Source organism: Sarcophilus harrisii, chromosome 1 (assembly GCF_902635505.1).
Source record: "Sarcophilus harrisii chromosome 1, mSarHar1.11, whole genome shotgun sequence".
NCBI classification, from domain to species: Eukaryota; Metazoa; Chordata; class Mammalia; order Dasyuromorphia; family Dasyuridae; genus Sarcophilus; species Sarcophilus harrisii.
The window spans coordinates 431,302,578-431,320,688 of NC_045426.1; the positions used below are offsets into that span (position 1 = coordinate 431,302,578).

Sequence of the window (18,111 nt, forward strand, 5' to 3'; positions counted from 1 at the left end):
TTATATTGATAAGTATCTTTTTGGGCAAATGTTAAGTGATTTATTGACTTCCCTCCAAAATCTGGTCTTTAATAATATAGTAATTATGGAAACAATGCAGACAATGCAGATTTACGGTGTTAATCCAAAAATGGACTTTAAATACTAATTTGATGTTGTTTAAAAAAATCTTTGCCCCTTTAGAAACATTATATTGCATTCATACATACCATTTCAGGAATAGGTACCTCTAGCTGTGTACCAGAAGGTGCTTGAATTGCAAGAAGTGTATCTCCTATGTATAAATATAAATATATTTTAAAAAATTATTTTAGGTCAGGTTCATCATCTATATACTTATTGCATTCCAAATAGTTACACATGTATTGAGGATCAATATATATTAGACTTTGCTAGCTTTGTAATAAAGATGAGTCTTGCTTTCCAGGAAAGAGTCAATAATAGATGTCTGTTGTCCAATTACACCCTAGCTAAATAGGGAGACTCACCAACAGCCAGTCTCTAAGGTAATAAACTGTTTGACTCTCTGAAGATCATCTAAGTCAAATGAGGTTGCAATCTACTTCACTTATCCACACCAATGAAATCACAGATCCCAGAATTATTTAAACATTATCTAGTTATTGACTTAAATAGAATACAACCAAAAACACTTTTACAGAAATGAAGACATAATAAGAGAGATATTAGTCACTCATGGTTTCAGTTGAGTTGTTTTTCTGTTCTGTTTGACTCTTTGTAATCCGTTTTGAGGTTTTCTTGGCAAAGATACTAGAGTAATTTATCAATTCCTTCCCCAGCTCATTTTATAGATGAGGAACTGAGGCAAACACAATTAAATGCTAAACCAGTCACACAGGAAGTAACTGAGGCCAGATTTGAACTCAAAAAGATGAGCCTTCCTGACTCTAGTCTTGTCAATCTATCCACTCACTGCATCATCTAGCTGCCCTCACTCAGCATTGAACTATACTAATAGATTATACTTAACTTACACATTTAGTACCAAATCAAATTCCCAAGGGGCAACTTTATAGAACTAGTCAGAATAACCAGAAAATTCATTTGGGGGAACAACATATCAAGAATCTCAAGAGAAATAAGAAATAAAAAGTAAAAATGAAGTGGATCTACTAGCAGCCAACAAAACTAATTGAGAATTGATCAGTGGAATAGATTCAACAATCAAGACCTAGAAGCAAACAAATTAGTATCATAGTGTTCAGTAAATGAACAGACACCAACTATTTGAGTAAGGACCATCTATATCTCACAAAACCTGCTAGGAAAATTGATAAAGAGTTTGGCAGAAATTTGGTTGATATTTCACATAAAATACCTTATGAAGCTCCAAAGGGACATAAAGGGTCACAATGGAAATAAATCAAAAAGAGGAAACACATTTCACAACCATGGCTAGGGAAACAGTTCTTAATTGAGCAATTATAGAAATGATTATAAAATATAAAAGGGACAATTCCTATTAGCATGAGAGACAACATGACATTGAATAGGATATTAGATGTGGAATTTTTAAGAGCTGGGTTCAAATCTCTCCTCATACATTTACTAGCTATAGGATCTTGGAAAAGTTACATAAGTAATGGGTCTCAGTTTCCTCATCTATAAAATGAGGGAGGTTAAATTTGGGGCCCATTGAGAGCCCTTCCACCTTTAAATCTATGAATATAAAATGGAAAGACCTTCATACAAGCAAACTAAATGTGGGATTTGGACTTTGAAAGACTTCAGAAGAACTCTGATCAATGTAATGATCTATCAGAAAATTGAAGAAGCATGCTTCCCACTTTTAATTAATAAACAGGTGATTGATATTAGAGGTGGAGAATGAAACAAATTTTCAGATATGGCTAACATGTTGTTTTTACTTAATTATACTTGGTACAATTGATTTCGGGGACGTTTTGCAGTAGCACATAGTAATGAAGATTCATAAAAAAGAAAAAGGCATCTATAAAACACTAAAAATACACAGAAGAGAGCATCTCTGAAAGAAACATAAGCAATGTAGCTTATGGTCCTATTAGATGATGCATTTGTGTTTGTGAAATTTATAATAAAGGAAATTTTCAATTAAAAACAGATGTAATTGGGATTGCTAAAATCTGTGTCTGGATATTTCTGGATAACAGGAAATCTTGTGGTAAAGTAAATTCTTGATTGAGTTATTTTGGAATTTTATTTTAAGCTGCATCATATCTTTAAATAATCTTTGAGCTGCTGATGAATAAGATTTTCTGTGACGTTGCTGTCACTTTTCCTAACAAACTCTTTAAGTTATGATGATGAGTAAAGAACCATAAGCTAAACATTTTTTTTATACAACTTTAGGGAATAAGTTGAATTTTATTTGCTAAAAGAATGTTTAGTGAAATGCAACATGTTTAAAAACTTTATATGTAAAAAAAGGTTACTGCCATGTCACCAAAGAACATCTATTTGAATCCATTTCAACTAGTGATGATAATATAATACACACCCATACTCTTTCTTGGTCCTTCCCCTATGATCAGCAAATACTTGCTGAATAAAAGGATGGACACTAGAGTTAAAAATGTCTAAATCAAAACAAAGCTAACTGGTTCAAATAAAAAATGAGCCCTTGATCTTGACCTCACTATATCCCAGAAAGTTTTAAGATCACATATAAAAATGGCTACATTCTATTTTAATATCATTGAAGTTAAAGAGGAACTGATTATTATTATTATTATTGGAAATTTTATTAATATTGGAAATAAACAAGTTAGTTGAATCTGGGTTTTTTTAGATATTGAAAAAGCAGAAGAATGGCATGGAGAATTTTAAATAATCCAAATCATAGCTTCTGTTGAGAAGTGAATAAGATGTTTCAAAATCAGCAATAGTAATATAAGGTTTCATAAGTTTAATTTTTATAATTTCTTGACCAAAGAGATATCTTCATCTACAATGTGCAGAGCATAATGCTCATAATGCTCAGTCCTGGGGATACACAGAAAAAAAAGGTAAACGAATTTACTAGCAATACTTACCATTAAAACAGTTACAGATATCTTCATGAGTTATGTAAGAAAATGTACTGTCATCACAGGTCAAGGGAAACAGCATGGTATTCTTGATGTAACTTTAAATTTGTAAGAAAATGCCAGCCCCCACACAAAGAACAACTTTTAAAAACAATTTTCTTCTCCCTACAAATTCAGAAATGCAGTTTTGCATACCATGCTAGTCCCTACTTCATCGTCCAACTTGTGTAGAAGTATATTTAAAATTTTTTCCTATAATACCAAATGAAAATATTTATTTAGGCAAAGTTATATTTAATTTAAAATTTTCTAATGAAAGAAGTTTCATTTTTGACTTTGTAAGGGTTTTAGATTTGCCAGGCACTAGGAAATAGATAGAGAATGTTGTGCACAAGTGTCAACTGCACAAATAGGTCAACTAAAGTTTTGAGGTAAAAACAAGGTTGGAAAGTACCATCAGAAGCAACTTCACTAGCTGTACCATGGGCTTGGCCAGGTACTGGCCAAAGAAGACTTTGAACACTGATGAACAAATTGATAAAATCAATGGATATCAAATTCAAATTGTTGAATATTCAAAATAAAAATAGTTATTTATAAAACCCAGATTATCAGAACTAAATGGTATTTGTTGGCCAAAAATGGTAATTTTAGAACATATTAAAAACCAACTGAAAATATAATACTCAATAAAATTTCAGAAAAGTCCTAGGACCTGCAGGTAAGAACTTGGGCTAGGTGTGTTTCTCTAATCTTTCAAGTTATGGAAGACAACTGTGTCCTCCATAAAATTTACCTTCCGGCTTGGGGAACATGTCAAGCACAGGTTGGATCAAAGCTACTTGAGTCATGAAATTAACTTAAGACATTTTTTATTTTAAGCTGTGAATTATCTTATAATAATTTACTTTACTTATATTGTGTTCAAGAACTTCAGATAGGTGAATTTTGACTGTTGATTGTTTCCAATTTTTCCTGTATGTAGCTTGTCTGTACCTAGTGGTAGGCACTTTCCCCCCCCACTTTAGATTGCAAGGTCCTTAAGAGCAGACTGTCTTTTGCTTCTTTGCAACACTAGCACTTGGTACAGTGCCTGCACATACAATAGGTGTCTGACAAATGCTTACTAACTGAATGACTAATTTTTAGGACACTGACCATAATTATTTAACAATACCATTTGTATTGTAATAGCTAAGCCCCATTGTCCCTCCTCAGCATAAATTCAGTTTATATCCCAAGAAGCAACTTTACTGTAGTAGAAAAAAACATTGACCTTGGACTCAGAAGGCTTGAATTATTAGCTGTGTGACTGTAATACTGTAAGCTTTGATTTTATCTTCTATAAAGAATACTTGCCCTACTTCATAAGGTTGTTATGTCCACAAAGCACTTTGTAAACTCAAAATCACTAAAAATTTGATGTGAAGGAAATTCTTTTTTGTGGTTGCAAAACAGCATGCATAACTTCTAAAAACTGATGATCTATTCTGGTTAGATGATGGAAATAGGGAAGATGGGAAATAGAAAAGATGGGCAAGGAAAAATACAATTAAAAAATTATTTTTTGAAGAAATGGGTCTCTCTTGTCTCTTGTTTCCAACATTTAATAAAAGAATTTAACTTGCCAACTTAAGAGATAATGTCATTCATAAACTAATTAATTCAGCTGGACATCATCTTTGCAAGTTCACAAGTCAAAACTTAAATCAATAGATATCTTAACAAATTACTAAAAGAGTATTGTAAATCTTAGCTTTCACTCAAAAGACCTACGTTCTGAAAATACCCTACACTTGAGTGCACCTTTCCTAAATAAAAATATACACAAAGCTATAGTTGGGTTATAAAGTTATTTAAATAAAAGGATATCTGTTGTTAATGGAGTCATCCATAACATTTTTGATGCTTTGCTGTAGCCATAATTTCTGTTGATCAAGTTCTCTCTCTTTTAGCTCCAGATCCTCAATTTCTGCTTTGAGATATCTTAGTCTATCAATAACTTCCTTTGTATTACATCCAGCACCTACACCTCTTGAGAAATACAGAATATCCATCAAGTTAATTTCAATTAATTCCATTAATAAAATGATTATCTGGGTCACAGCCAATTATAATTTACATCATAGTATGATTTAAAAAAAAAAAAGTCAAATTCCCCAGAGCATTAGAATATAAAGCAGAAAACTCTGGATCTGAATATATTGATTTAGAAAATCCCTCGGGGAAGAGCTAATATGCTCTAAGCTCTCAATTTGCTTAGCTATGACAGGTTAGACTTGGCTCCCATTCTAAAGGGATTAGTTAATGAAGTACCAAAAGAATCTCATAATAAAGTCTTGCACAGAGAGGGCACAAAATAAACATACTCTGAAATCATAAATCTTATAGATATGTTTATAAAAAGGCTCCAGTAGACTGGCACATATCCATATATTCTTACTTGTCTTTTATTGGACTTCTGTCTTAAAAAATGAGGCCAAAAGGATAATTCTGATTTTTTTCAATGTATAATATTCAAACTCATCCTTGTATTTTCATGAAACTCAATATACATCCATAAACAGAATTTATTGGCCAAGATCCATGGTAAAAGATTTCCATATTTCTTAATAATTCTTAGCAATATTACAGTTTCTGAAATCATTTTACTTTGGATAATTATTCTCATTTGAGATGCTAGAACTCTTCTTAAGAATACCAATCATAGTATCAATAAACTAGGTAGAAGGGAAAGGCTTATCCTATGGAAATGGACAGTGATTAGAAATTCATTAATATATTAAATAAACTAATATAATATATGAATAATATTAAATAAATTAATTAATGTATTAAATATTTCTATTTCCAATATTTGGATCTCTGATTTCATTGCTGAGGGAGTCCTTTTCTCTCCAAAATGGATCAAAACCCCTTTCTGCCTAAATAGTATGCTTTCAAATTGTAGCCAGCTGGGTAATAAACCAGTCCTGCATTGATTAAGACTGGTAATCAAAGAGATATTAAATCCATCTCCAAGCCCACTCTTAAACCCTTCTGGCATTACAGGCCTTTACTGGCATTACACTGAAAGTCCAGGGCCTTCTACATGGTATAATAAGGTAATGAAGGAGACTCTTGATCCTACTTTTTTAGGGGGTCACACAGCTAGCACATGTAGATGTAGGACTCCAATCCAAGTGTTCCCAATTTCAAGGCTGGCCCTTTATCCACTCTGCCATACTTACAAGTTAAATGAACTAAATTAATGAGAGTGTCAAGTAACAGGATCCATCAATTATATATTGAGTACTTATTACATTTAAGATGGCTAACAAAGTCTGTTCCAATGAATTTATAAAATTTCAGTTGGGTAGAGAACTCATATACACCTAAAATAAATAATAGAATAATTGGCATACTTAAAAAAATCCTGACCTCTAATTTCTTTGATTTAAATAGTTCTCTGGTGAATAATCTCCCTCTTCCCAATGCTATTCGGCATAATTTATAATCTTATATATAATTTATAATCTTAAATGCTTTGTCTTAAGTCACAAAGGTAAATGCCTCAGAGACAGTATCTGTACCCAGATTCTAAGATTAGATCTCTGTGCACCATACCATTCTGCTATGCATATGGGCATATGCATCTAAATGTCAAATGAGTATGACAAAAAATAAAATTCTCCAGAAAAAAATTCAGAAAAAGAAAGATCACCATCAGAAATGTCAGGAAACTCTTTTGAGTTTGGTCTTGAAAGACACTGAAGACAAAGAGCCAGGGAAGGGAAAAAAGCATTCCGAGTAGGGAAAATGGTCCCAGGGCAGAGGCAAGATTATGAAATGTATATTTGAAAGTTAGAGAGTAGATTGGTTTGACCAGAATGGAAGTTCATATTGAAGAGTAGTATACAACAGAGTGGTACACAGTAATGTAGGCAGAGGCCAGATTTTGGACATATGCAGGAAGAATCAAAATTTCAGACTATAACAGTAGTCTATAACTTACTTCCACTGGATACTATTTTTGGACTTTTTTTCAATTAAATCAATTCCTTCCAAAACATTGGTAATATCATAAATTCTTCTTTTTTGCCTGACAGCCAAAGTATCTGCAGCCTGTTTTTTAAAATAAGGGAAAAAAAAAAGATAAAAAATTCGTATTTTAAGGTAAAAGGAACTGATTATTAAAATCACAGTATGAATAGAATCCCAAATGTAATCCAAAGGCTCAATATGCTCAAGTCATCTTCTATTCACAAAAAAAAAAACCCCAAACCATTCATTTCATGGCCTGTTAACAGCTGTTAAAGAAAAACACACACATACACAATCAGGTGTCATCATGCAAAGTACATAAAGACATGTAAAAAATTCAGAAAATCTTTGCCTGATGAACAGAATTCCTATCTACTTTGCTTCTCCAATTGATGTAACAAAATCTAATTTCATAACAGTCGATTGTAGTTACTGAAGGCAATTCAAACGGCAAAATTTGAACTTTTCATATAAATGATATTTTAGATTAAAAACACTATGGGAAAAATCTTGGGTACCATACATTATTTGTATTGTCTTGATGTATGTCGATTTTTTACTACTTTAATGTTTTATAACAAAGCAAAAACAATAGTGAAATACCAATGCAAAACACACAACATTTTAGTAGACACTTTGAGTCAAGGCAAATTGAGCCTGACATTTACTAGCTTTGTGACCCTGAGCTCATCACCCCATCTGCTTTTAAAATGGGAATAATAACAGTACCTACTTCTCAAGGTAGTAAAGATAAAATGTGATAGTCTCTGCAAACTTTAAGTGTTATAAAATGCTAGTTATTAAGCACAAATTATTGTACTTATATGAAAGTTCAGTGACTTCAAAAATTTTTTTTGTTCAGGCATTTTAGTTATATCCAAACTCTTTGTGACACCTTTTGGGGTTTCCTTGACTAAGTTATTGGCAGAGTTTGCCATTTACTTATTCCAGCTCATTTTACAGATAAGGATGCTGAGGTAAACAGGGTTAAAGCCACTTGATCAGGGACATACAACTAGTGTGAGGCCAGAAAAGAAATTATTACTAAATTTAGAACTTAATAAATTTTCTTAGAGTCCAAGTCAAACAAAAAACTAAAATTTTTCAATTAAAATATTTATTATTTTTTCCCAAATTACATATAAATCAATTTTTAACATTTTAAAAAAACTTTTGAGTTCCAAATTCTCTCTTCCCTCCCCCTCACTGAGAATGCAAACAATTTGATATGGGTTATACATATCCAGTCATGCAAAACATTTCCATGTTAGTCATGTAGTAAAAGAAAACACTATGCCCTTTAGGCATAGTTCCAAATTGCTTTACAGAATGGTTGGATCAGTTCACAACTCCCAACATCTATATATTAGTGTCTCAATTTTCCCATATCCTCTTCAACATCTGTCATTTTTCTTTTCTGTAGCATTAGCTAATCTAATAGGTATGAGGTAGTACCTCAGAATTGCTTTAATTTGCATTTTTCTAATCAACAGTATGTAGAATATTACTCATATGGCTTTAGATAGATATGATTATTTTGAAAATTGCCTTTGATCATTTATTAATTGGGAAATGGTTCTTACTTTTATAAATTTGACTCATCCTTGAGAAATGAGGCCTTTATCAGAAAATTTGCTCAAACTTTCCTCCACAGTTACGATTAGTTATTTCCCTCCAACCTATACTTACCCTATTTTTCCGATCATGCCTTCCCCAATCCACTCTTCCTTCCATCAGCCCCTTTCCCATTCCTTTCCCCCCTATAATTCTGAAAGGAATTTCTATACCCAACTAAACATGCATGTTATATCTTTTTTGAACCAATTCTGATGAGGATAAGATTCAAGAGTTCCTCACCACATCCCACATCTTTCCCTGCAGTGTAAAAGCTTTCCTGCCTCTTTTGTGTGAGATAATTTATCCCATTCTACCCTTTTACCTTCTTTCAGGGCACTCCTCTTTTTCACCCATTACTTTTTTTTCCTCGGTAGGATATCATCCCATCATATTCAATTCACACCCATGCCCTTTGTCTATGTATACTCCTAACTACCATAATGACAAGAAAGTTCTTATAAGTTACAAGTATCACCTTCCCATATAGAAATGTAAACAGCTTAATCTTACTGAGTCTCTTTAAGTTTTCTCTTTCCTGTTTAGCCTTTTTGTTTCTTTAGAGTCTTATATTGGAAAGTTACATTTTCTAGTCAACTCTGTTATTTTACCAAAATCTTTGAAAATCCTTCATTTTATTAAATATCTATTTCCCCCCCTGAAGGTTATACTTATTTTTGCTGGGTAGGTAATTCTTGGTTACAATCCTAACTCCTTTACTCTCTATAATATATTCCAAGCCCTCCAAAAATTTAATATAGAAACTAATAAAATCTTGTGTTATTCTGAATATGGTTACATAATATTTGAATTTATTTTTCTGGCTACTTGCAATAGTTTCTCATTACTACATATTATTTTGCTTCTGTACTATTTATATCTCTTCAAAAGGTTTTATCTCCCAGTAGAATTAAAGCTCCTGAAGGCTAGATCTGTCCCATTTTCGTCTTTGTATCACTGGCAAAGTGACTGGAACACAAGATACTTAAATGTTTTTTGACAAATTGACAACAGCCTATGATCCCAGAGCAGTGGGGAAAAAACAGACAAAAAAGATGTTTCTAGTTTCTGTATAATATTCAGAAACTGCAGCTTTTAACATAATGGGGGAAAACAAGCTATAACTGATTTTTGGAGGGCCAGTGGTTAATCTTCATGATGCTTGTCTCAACCTCAGGTATTTTCAGTGAATAATTTTGGTTAAATAGCTCATTTTCCTACTCTGTTTCATACAATAATCAAGGGGCAAGACTGGTCTTCTACTACTACTACTACTGATCTGTATATTCATAAAATTTTCCTCTTCTGGTTATTTTCCTCTAAACAGGAGTTCTTTAAAAGATTACATAATGTTCTCCAAGCAATTCTCATACACACAATACAAAAACTCCATAGCAACACTTTGCTAGTTTGGATATTATAACATGCATTTTAATGAATCAACTGCAAATTCAATTTATCCTTAACTTGCTTAGCAAAGGATTATTTTTTTTTTTAATTTTCATATTAAAAAGTCAGAAGAGCTATTCAATTTTACATTTCTGACTGGTTAGTAATATCAATTTTTGAAAATTTCAGTGCTACAACTCAGCATTACCTCTTCAATACTGTTCATACCTTATTTACTGTCCCAAATTCCTATTTGATCACAGGTTTTCACAATTAAGCTTCTCAACAGTACAGTAACATCCAAGTAACTACCAGACCAAATCCATTTAGACTTGGAATCTAAGGAGTTGTCCAATTGCTTTTGTACTAGAATTTTGTTGAGCTCACTAGCATGTCTTCATATAGAAGGACAGTGGATAGAGCACTGGGCCAAGCTTGGGTTAGGTTTCAAAGAATTCTAAATGCTAAATAAGAATCCATATTTGATCTATGAGGTAATAGAGAACCACTGATCAAAACCTATTTATGACTTATCAGGTCAGTCCTAGAAAATTATTTGAATTACTTGAATGGAATTATACAACTTTTTAAGTGCCACAGGCAGGACTGAATTGAGTTTTCGTGACCCTCAGTCCAACACTCTATTCTTGTCACTAAATTAGAGGAGCACAGATTCAGGGACCTTAAAGGGCTTATCATATAACACCACACTTTGTTTTACAGAAGAAAGTGAAACCAGCTTGCCTATAAAACATTTATGTTTTTGGGGGAAAAAATAATTTGCTGAAATGACAAACTGATTAACTATCACAACCTCTTTCATTAATATTGCATATAATACTTGGAGAAATATCTTTTAATAATTTTTCTATTGTCAACACCTAAGTATATAATTTGTAACTAGAATTACTGTAGGGATTTGGAGGTTGATAAAACTTACAAAGTCTTTGCCCTAGGTCTGGAGAACATATTCTATTCTAGAGAGAATTTTAGAGAAAAAATAGCATCACAATAAAAACAAACACTAAAGATAGCTATACAGAGATAAACACAAAAATACTTATGAATTAGAGCATGGAAATAACTGGATGATGAGTGAGATATGATCAGTTTGGGTTACTAAAAAGACATTCAAGAAAAAAAAATTCAATATGTAGGGATAAGATTAGCAATCAGGAAAAAACAGGATGGTCTACATAGATTTGACAATCAACATAGAAGTGATAAAGTATATAAGACTAGAGCTCTCTGAAGGAAAGAGAAAACAGTAGTCTGAATAAAGTACTAAGAGTGGGATCAGAGAAAATGGAGGTAGTGTTATATAGACAGCTCATTCATAACATTTGGCAGTGAAAGAGAAACAAATAATGGCAACTAAAAGCGACATAAGGCAGTATACACTATCTCCTTTTTCCTCTTACTGCAAGTAAAACTCTCCCTTCCCTCACTATTTTAGCAAAGAAGGCTGAGTATCATTGTTTCAAATAAGAAATCAAATATGATTTCTTAGTGGCAAATATATGTTTACTTGGGTGAAATAATATATACACATATATTGTACACACTTCATTTTTGTGAGATTTTATCTATATGTTTAAAATATGTTAATATAACAAATATACATGCCACCCCCACATATAGTTATTTGTACACATACATGTTATTTTTTAGTCTATAACCCAATGAAATGCTCTTCATTTTGACAACTTTCATTTGATCCTCACAATAACCCTGAAAAACAGATGATGTTGTTATCCCTATTTTAAAATGAGGAAACTGCATCAAATAGATGTTAAGTGATTTGCCCAGGGGTTTCATGGTGATCTGTACATGGTGGGATTCAAATTAAGGTCTTCCTCACTCCAAGATCTACACTCTTTATGTGCTAGATGGCTGTCCTTCTAGTCATCATCTTCTAGCTATCTAGATCTGATTGGGATGAAGGAATTCTTAAAACTTACCATAATACTAAAATTCATATTTGCCACCATTCCCCCTGCACAATTTTTATAGCATTTCAGTATTCTAAACATTTCTCAAATATTCAAATGGAGCTATGATCTTACTTGAAAATTTCTTCCAATGGTAGAGGTAGAAACAATTCATGCACGCCCTTTTGTGTAACACTCATCTTTGTTTTTCCAAAACTTTTCCTCATTGGATCTTCCACCCAACATGTTAGTGGCCCTTCTCACTCTCTCCCAACACTGTTAGAGGTAGAACATTCTGGCTGTCCACCTTTCACCTCTCACCTGGATCAGATAACAATCCATCTTCTCTTCCTTTCATACTCTTTACAATATGTTATCACACTCCATTTCTTTTCTTTTCTTTTCTTTTAAATAGCTTTTTATTTACAAGATATATGCATGGGTAATTTTTCAGCATTGACAATTGCAAAACCTTTTGTTCCAACTTTTCCCCTCCTTCCCCCTATTCCTTCCCCCAGATGGCAGGTTGACCAATACATATTAAATATTTTAAAGTAGAAATTAAATACAATATATGTATACGTGTCCAAATTGTTATTTTGCTGTACAAAAAGAATTATTGCCATTCCATTTTAAATTCTCATATACTGGATATCTTTAGTTTCTTTTTTTTCCCCTTTTTTTTCTTCCCAAGATATTTTTTTTTCCTAGTTGCTAATAAAAGTAAATTTATTTCTTAAGTTCTGACAGGTCAAATTTCTCATCAATTTTTTTTCATAGTACCTTTTGATATAGTTAGCCATGTTTTCTACATGATTTTTATTCACTGTAATTCTGTAATACAGTCCAGTGGTATCTTGATTGACATTCTTTTAAACTGACAAAATAATTTGAAAAAATAAGACACTTTACTATAATGGTTGTCATCATGATCCTCTAATAAATTCCTTTTAAATTTCTGCCAAAAAGTTCTAAAGTTGACTTAATATATACAGGGCTTCTATGTTTTGATATAACAGACTTTTATCTGTTTCGGTAAATTAACATAAAGGTATTTGATAAATTTTTCACTATAAATGGAATTTATCAGTTTTTAAAATTTTATTTGTGACATGTAAAAATGCTATATTGGAAGAGGGGCATTTTACAAGTCATTTATTGAGTACTTTATATTCTTTAGACATGAAATACCAGCAGCCACTAGAAATATTTTTGTTTCTTTATTATCATTGCTTTTTTAAGACTTATAACCACTAATATTTCTAAGCCTAGTTTGATAGCAAGTAAACAGGAAGAAATAATTGAGGACAAAACTGGCAGAATGATTACATAAAAAAATTTCCATGCATGACCAAAGCAAAGATTCCAAAATGAGAAACTAAAATAAAAATGTTTATTATGGAAAATACCCCAAATTCATTGGGGTGAATTCATTGTGATCTTATCAATATGCATATTCCCTTCAAAATGTGGTATAATTTTTGCCCATGTGCTTCCCACAACTTTCTCATGTTATACTCAGTGCCTTCCTTATTTTTTTTTTTTTTTTTTTACCATTTTGTGAATACCACTTACACACTCAATGTTTAAGTTATCCCTTCATCTCACCTTAAGAATAGGCTATCCTTTTTTTCTGCTCCTACATTTCTTTAATGACATCCTTATATCACTTATTCTGCACAATTTCTTATTATTTAAGTCCGTTCATGTCCACCACAAGCCTCATTATCACCTTTTTAGCAATATTCAACTTAAATTATTTGGAGACTATTGTATCTCTAAAAGAATATTAGTTTTAAAAAAAATTAATTTCTGCCTCAGAGGCCTAGGATCATAAATAACCTCTGCAATTTCACAAACACAATCTACTTTATTTTCCTTTTTAATTTTGAACCTAGTGAATTGTCCATCTATAAACACAAATGATACACACACAATCCTTACACAATGATAAACATGGTCTGCTGTTTGTCCATCTATTTATACACTACGATCTGAACAAGAAATAGTCTAGATTGACTTGGTTTCCAACACCCTATAATCATCACTGTAGAAGTGGAATGCACAGGACTTGGGGACATTTTATATTTTCTTTCTTTCAAGTGGCCAGTCTACTTTGATGAGCTTTTCCAAACTTAGTGAAAATGGTCCTCAGAAGAAAGATAGTTTGTTGCCAGGATACATTGGAAATTCTTCTTACATCAATAGCTACTCACCAACAGAATGGATTGCTTTCAAGAACTGAGGGCACAGTAATAAAATGCATTGATAAAAATCCAATTTCAGGGTCTAAAATAGTTGAGGCAAATCTGTAAGTTATTCCCTTAATGGAGAAATGTTCTGAGAACATAAAAAGGTAATTCCAGAATTAAGGAAAATAAATTGTGAGTAGGCTTTTAAAATGTTCAGTCTATTAAAACAGAAAAATAATCAAAACAATTAAAATATGTCATTTTATATCCATAAACACTGGATAAGGTTATGAAGAAATGAAAATGTTTTTTGCCACAAAGAAGCTGGCTGTCATTACTAAAGAAGGGAGGAGAGGAGAGGAGTTTCCTCTGTTGCTTCTACCCTTAATGAAATCTCAGGAGCAGTTGCCACTTCTGTGGTTCAGAAATATTCCAAACAGCTGCTAAGGTCTGAACTAATTCACTTCATCTGGAAGTTGTAAAATTGCCAGTTGAGAAAGAACCAGGTAAGCAGGTTTTCTAGGATCTTGAACACAACAAATTAGTTAGGATTTCTCCCAATACATCTTTTAAAGATGCCTTAAGAATTAAGTTTTGGAAACTGCATAGCCTGTTAATATCAACAACAGGAATTAAAAAGGCAATTATACCTAACCCAGGCATAAACTTGCTTGTTTCTCAGGAAACAACAAAAACCAAACAAAAAACCATGGAACATACAATCAGGGTTTATGGATTAAGGTCCTAAAAATGAGTTCTTTGTGACTTACTAAAAATAAAACAAAAAACCTAATAAGCATCATCTGACTACTCAAATGCTATACTTTTTAATATGCCTGGGAGAAATAGAATATTTCAAATGAACTCTTTTTTTCCTCTTCGTCCCATCAAATTAGAGAACTAAAACATGTCTACTAAGTCTTTACAGTTTTGGAAATAAAAATCAATATTGTTTCCACAGGCTTTTTCATTAATGTGATCTCTAGGTTCTCCCTCTCAAACTCTCTTCTTTTTCTCATTCATATTACCAGGCCCTTAATACTTTTCACCTAAATAGTCTCTTCTTTGAGGCAGCTGGGTGGCATAGTAGATTGAATGCTGGACCTGGGGTCAGGAAAACTCATCTTCCTGAGTTCAAATCTGGCTCCAAACTCTTACTATTTGCATGACTGAGAAAGTCACTTAACCCTGTTTGCCTCAGCTTCTTCATCTATAAAATGAATTGGAAAAGGAAATGGCAAAACCACTCCAGTGTCTTAACAGAGTCAGACACAACTAATCAAATAAATAACAAGAATATAGTTTCTTCATGGATCTCCCAAACTAGCACTGATATAGCCTGGCCTGGCAAAAATATGAGGACCAATGTTCAAGTCTCAATTAACAGCTTCTTCTATTCATCTTATAATTTTGCTAACTTATTTCTTTCTCATACTTCTTGGATGAGCCTTTTACTTCACTACTCAAAAATTTTCTGTGGTTCTGCATGTCTACTGATCAAAGATCAAACTAAGTCTCAATAGCAGACTTTGGTTCTAATTTAACACTTAAGCCTTATCTCATATTATACCTCACTTGAGATTTACACTATCGTGAAAATAAATGCTCTTTCTCCCAAATGTTTCACATTTCACATTTTTACTGCTGCTCTTCTCAATGTCTAAAGTTTTTTCTCCCCAACAACCTATTTGTTCCCTTATTCCCCTCCCTAAACTACAAGTTCCTTATCTCATCTTCTATTGAACTCCTCTATGGGGGAGGGAGTGGTCAGTAACAAAACTCTTTTGAGGTGGGATAGGGTGAAGAAAAGAGAAAATAAATGGGATAGTGGGAAGGAAATACAGTTAGCAATAGTAATTATAAAAAGAATTTTGAAGTTAGTTTCTCTGATAAAGTCTAGTTTCTCAAGCATATAGGGAACTGAGTCAAATTTATAAAAAATAAGAAATGTGCCCCAATTGATAAATGATCAAAAAACATGATCTGTGCCCACAGGGCTATAAATTCACTATTTGACAAAAACTACTGGGAAAAATGGAAAGCAGTCTGGCAGGAAGCAGGCATAGATCAATAATTCACATCGTATAGCAAGATAAGCTCAAAATGGGCACATCATTTGGATATTAAGGGTGATAAGATAAGAAAATTAGGAAAGTATGAGGAACAAAATTACCTATCTGGATAAGGAAAGAAAAGTTTATGCCTAAACAAGAGATAGAGAGGATAATGGAAAGTAAAATGGAGAATTTTGATTACACTGAAGAGCTTTTGTACAACCAATGCAATCAAAATACAAGGAAAGCAGGGAATTGGGGGAAAAATTTTACAGCAATTTTCTTTGATAAAAGCCTTATTTCTCAAAATACATAAGGAACTGAGGTGAATTTCCAAAAATAAGAACTATGCACTGGTCCAATCACTGTTTACAGAAGTTTATGCCTCTTTTTTTTTTATTAATAAATTTGATTCAGTTCCCTCAATATTTGAGAAATTAAGCATATCAGAGAAACTTGCTTCAAAAAAAAATTTTTACGCTTATTATTGCTAACTGTATTTCCCCCAATTAATTTTCTCTCTCCTTCACCCTGTCTCTCCTCAAAAGTGTTTTGCTACTTACAACTCCCTCCCCCCATATGCCCTTTCTTTTATCACCTTCCCTTCCACATCCCATTCTCCTCCTAGGCAGAGAGATTTCTATACTCATATTATGTATGTTCTCCTCTCTGAGCCAATTCTAGTAAGAGTAAGGTTCACATACTTACTTTCTCCCCCCCACCCCCCCTTGTACTGCAAGTTTTTTCTTCTTTTTTTATGGCAGATAATTAATACCATTCACTGCTCTCTTTCAATTTCTCCAAGTACATTCTTCTCTTATCCCTTAATTTTATTATTTTAAAAAGATATTATCCCTTCATATTCCACTCAAACCTGTGCCCTTTGTCTATATGCCACAATAATAAGAAAGTCCTAATGAGTTACAAATATCCTCCCATGTAGGAATATAAACAGATAAATCTTACTAAGTTCCTTATATCACTTTTCCTGATTATCTCCTTATGCTTTTCCTGAATCCTGTCTTTGAAAATCAAATTTTCCATTCAGCTCAGGTCTTTTCATCACAAATGCTTGAAAATCCTGTTTCATTGAATGACTTTCCTCTGAAGAATTACACTCAGTTTTGCTGGACTGGTGATTGTTGGTTTTAATCCTAGCTTCATTACTCTCCAGAATATCACATTCTAAGTCCTCAGGTCCTTTAATGTAGAAGCTGCAAAATCTTCTGTTATCCTTAAATTGGTTCTTTCTGGAGGCTTGCAATATTTTCTCCTTGACCTGGAACTTGGTTTTAATATTCCCGGGAGTTTTTATTCTGGGATCTCTTTAAGGAGATGATCAGTGGGTTCTTTTAATTTCTATTTTACCCTCTGGTTCTAGAATATCAGGACAGGTTTTTCTTGATAATTTCTGGAAGAATGGTATCCAGGCTCTTTTTTTTATTATGATTTTCAGGAAGACCAATAATTTTTAAATTATCTCTCCTGGATCTATTTTCTAGATTAGTTGTTTTTCCAGTGAGATATATTTTTTCATTTTTTGGGGGGGTTTTGCGTAATTATATCTTGATTTCTCATAAAGTCATTAGCTTCCATTTGCTCAATTCTAATTTTTAAGGAATTATTTTCCTCAATGACCTTTTGTACCTCCTTTCTCATTTGGCTAATTTTGCTTTTAAGGCATTCTTCTCCTCATTAGCTTTTTGTATTTCTTTTTGCAACCACTCTAAATTCTTTTTTTTTAGTTTTTCCTCTATTTCTTACTTGACTTTCAAAATCTCCTTTGAGCTCTTCCATAGCCTGAGACCAATTCTTATTTTTCTTGGAGGCTTTGGATGGAAGAGCTTTGACTGTTATTTTCTTCTGAAGGTATTGTGAT

At 32.6% G+C, this 18,111-nt stretch overlaps 1 protein-coding gene across 2 annotated transcripts in view; it reads right to left on the minus strand.

Moving 5' to 3' along the window:
• E2F5 (E2F transcription factor 5) overlaps positions 1–18,111 on the minus strand; it is a 32,121-nt gene that overhangs the window by 10,291 nt on the left and 3,719 nt on the right. Inside the window, exons 1-5 of one of the 2 annotated variants that reach the window (XM_031946206.1) lie at positions 10,284–11,795; positions 7,024–7,133; positions 4,902–5,063; positions 3,036–3,079; positions 210–274 (exon numbers count right to left, since the gene is read on the minus strand). In XM_031946206.1, coding sequence (XP_031802066.1) covers positions 210–274; positions 3,036–3,079; positions 4,902–4,924 — 132 coding nt within the window. In that variant the 5' untranslated portion in view covers positions 4,925–5,063; positions 7,024–7,133; positions 10,284–11,795. Of the gene's footprint in view, positions 1–209; positions 275–3,035; positions 3,080–4,901; positions 5,064–7,023; positions 7,134–10,283; positions 11,796–18,111 lie in introns of those variants that run through there. The other variant, XM_031946205.1, reaches the window with a different exon arrangement.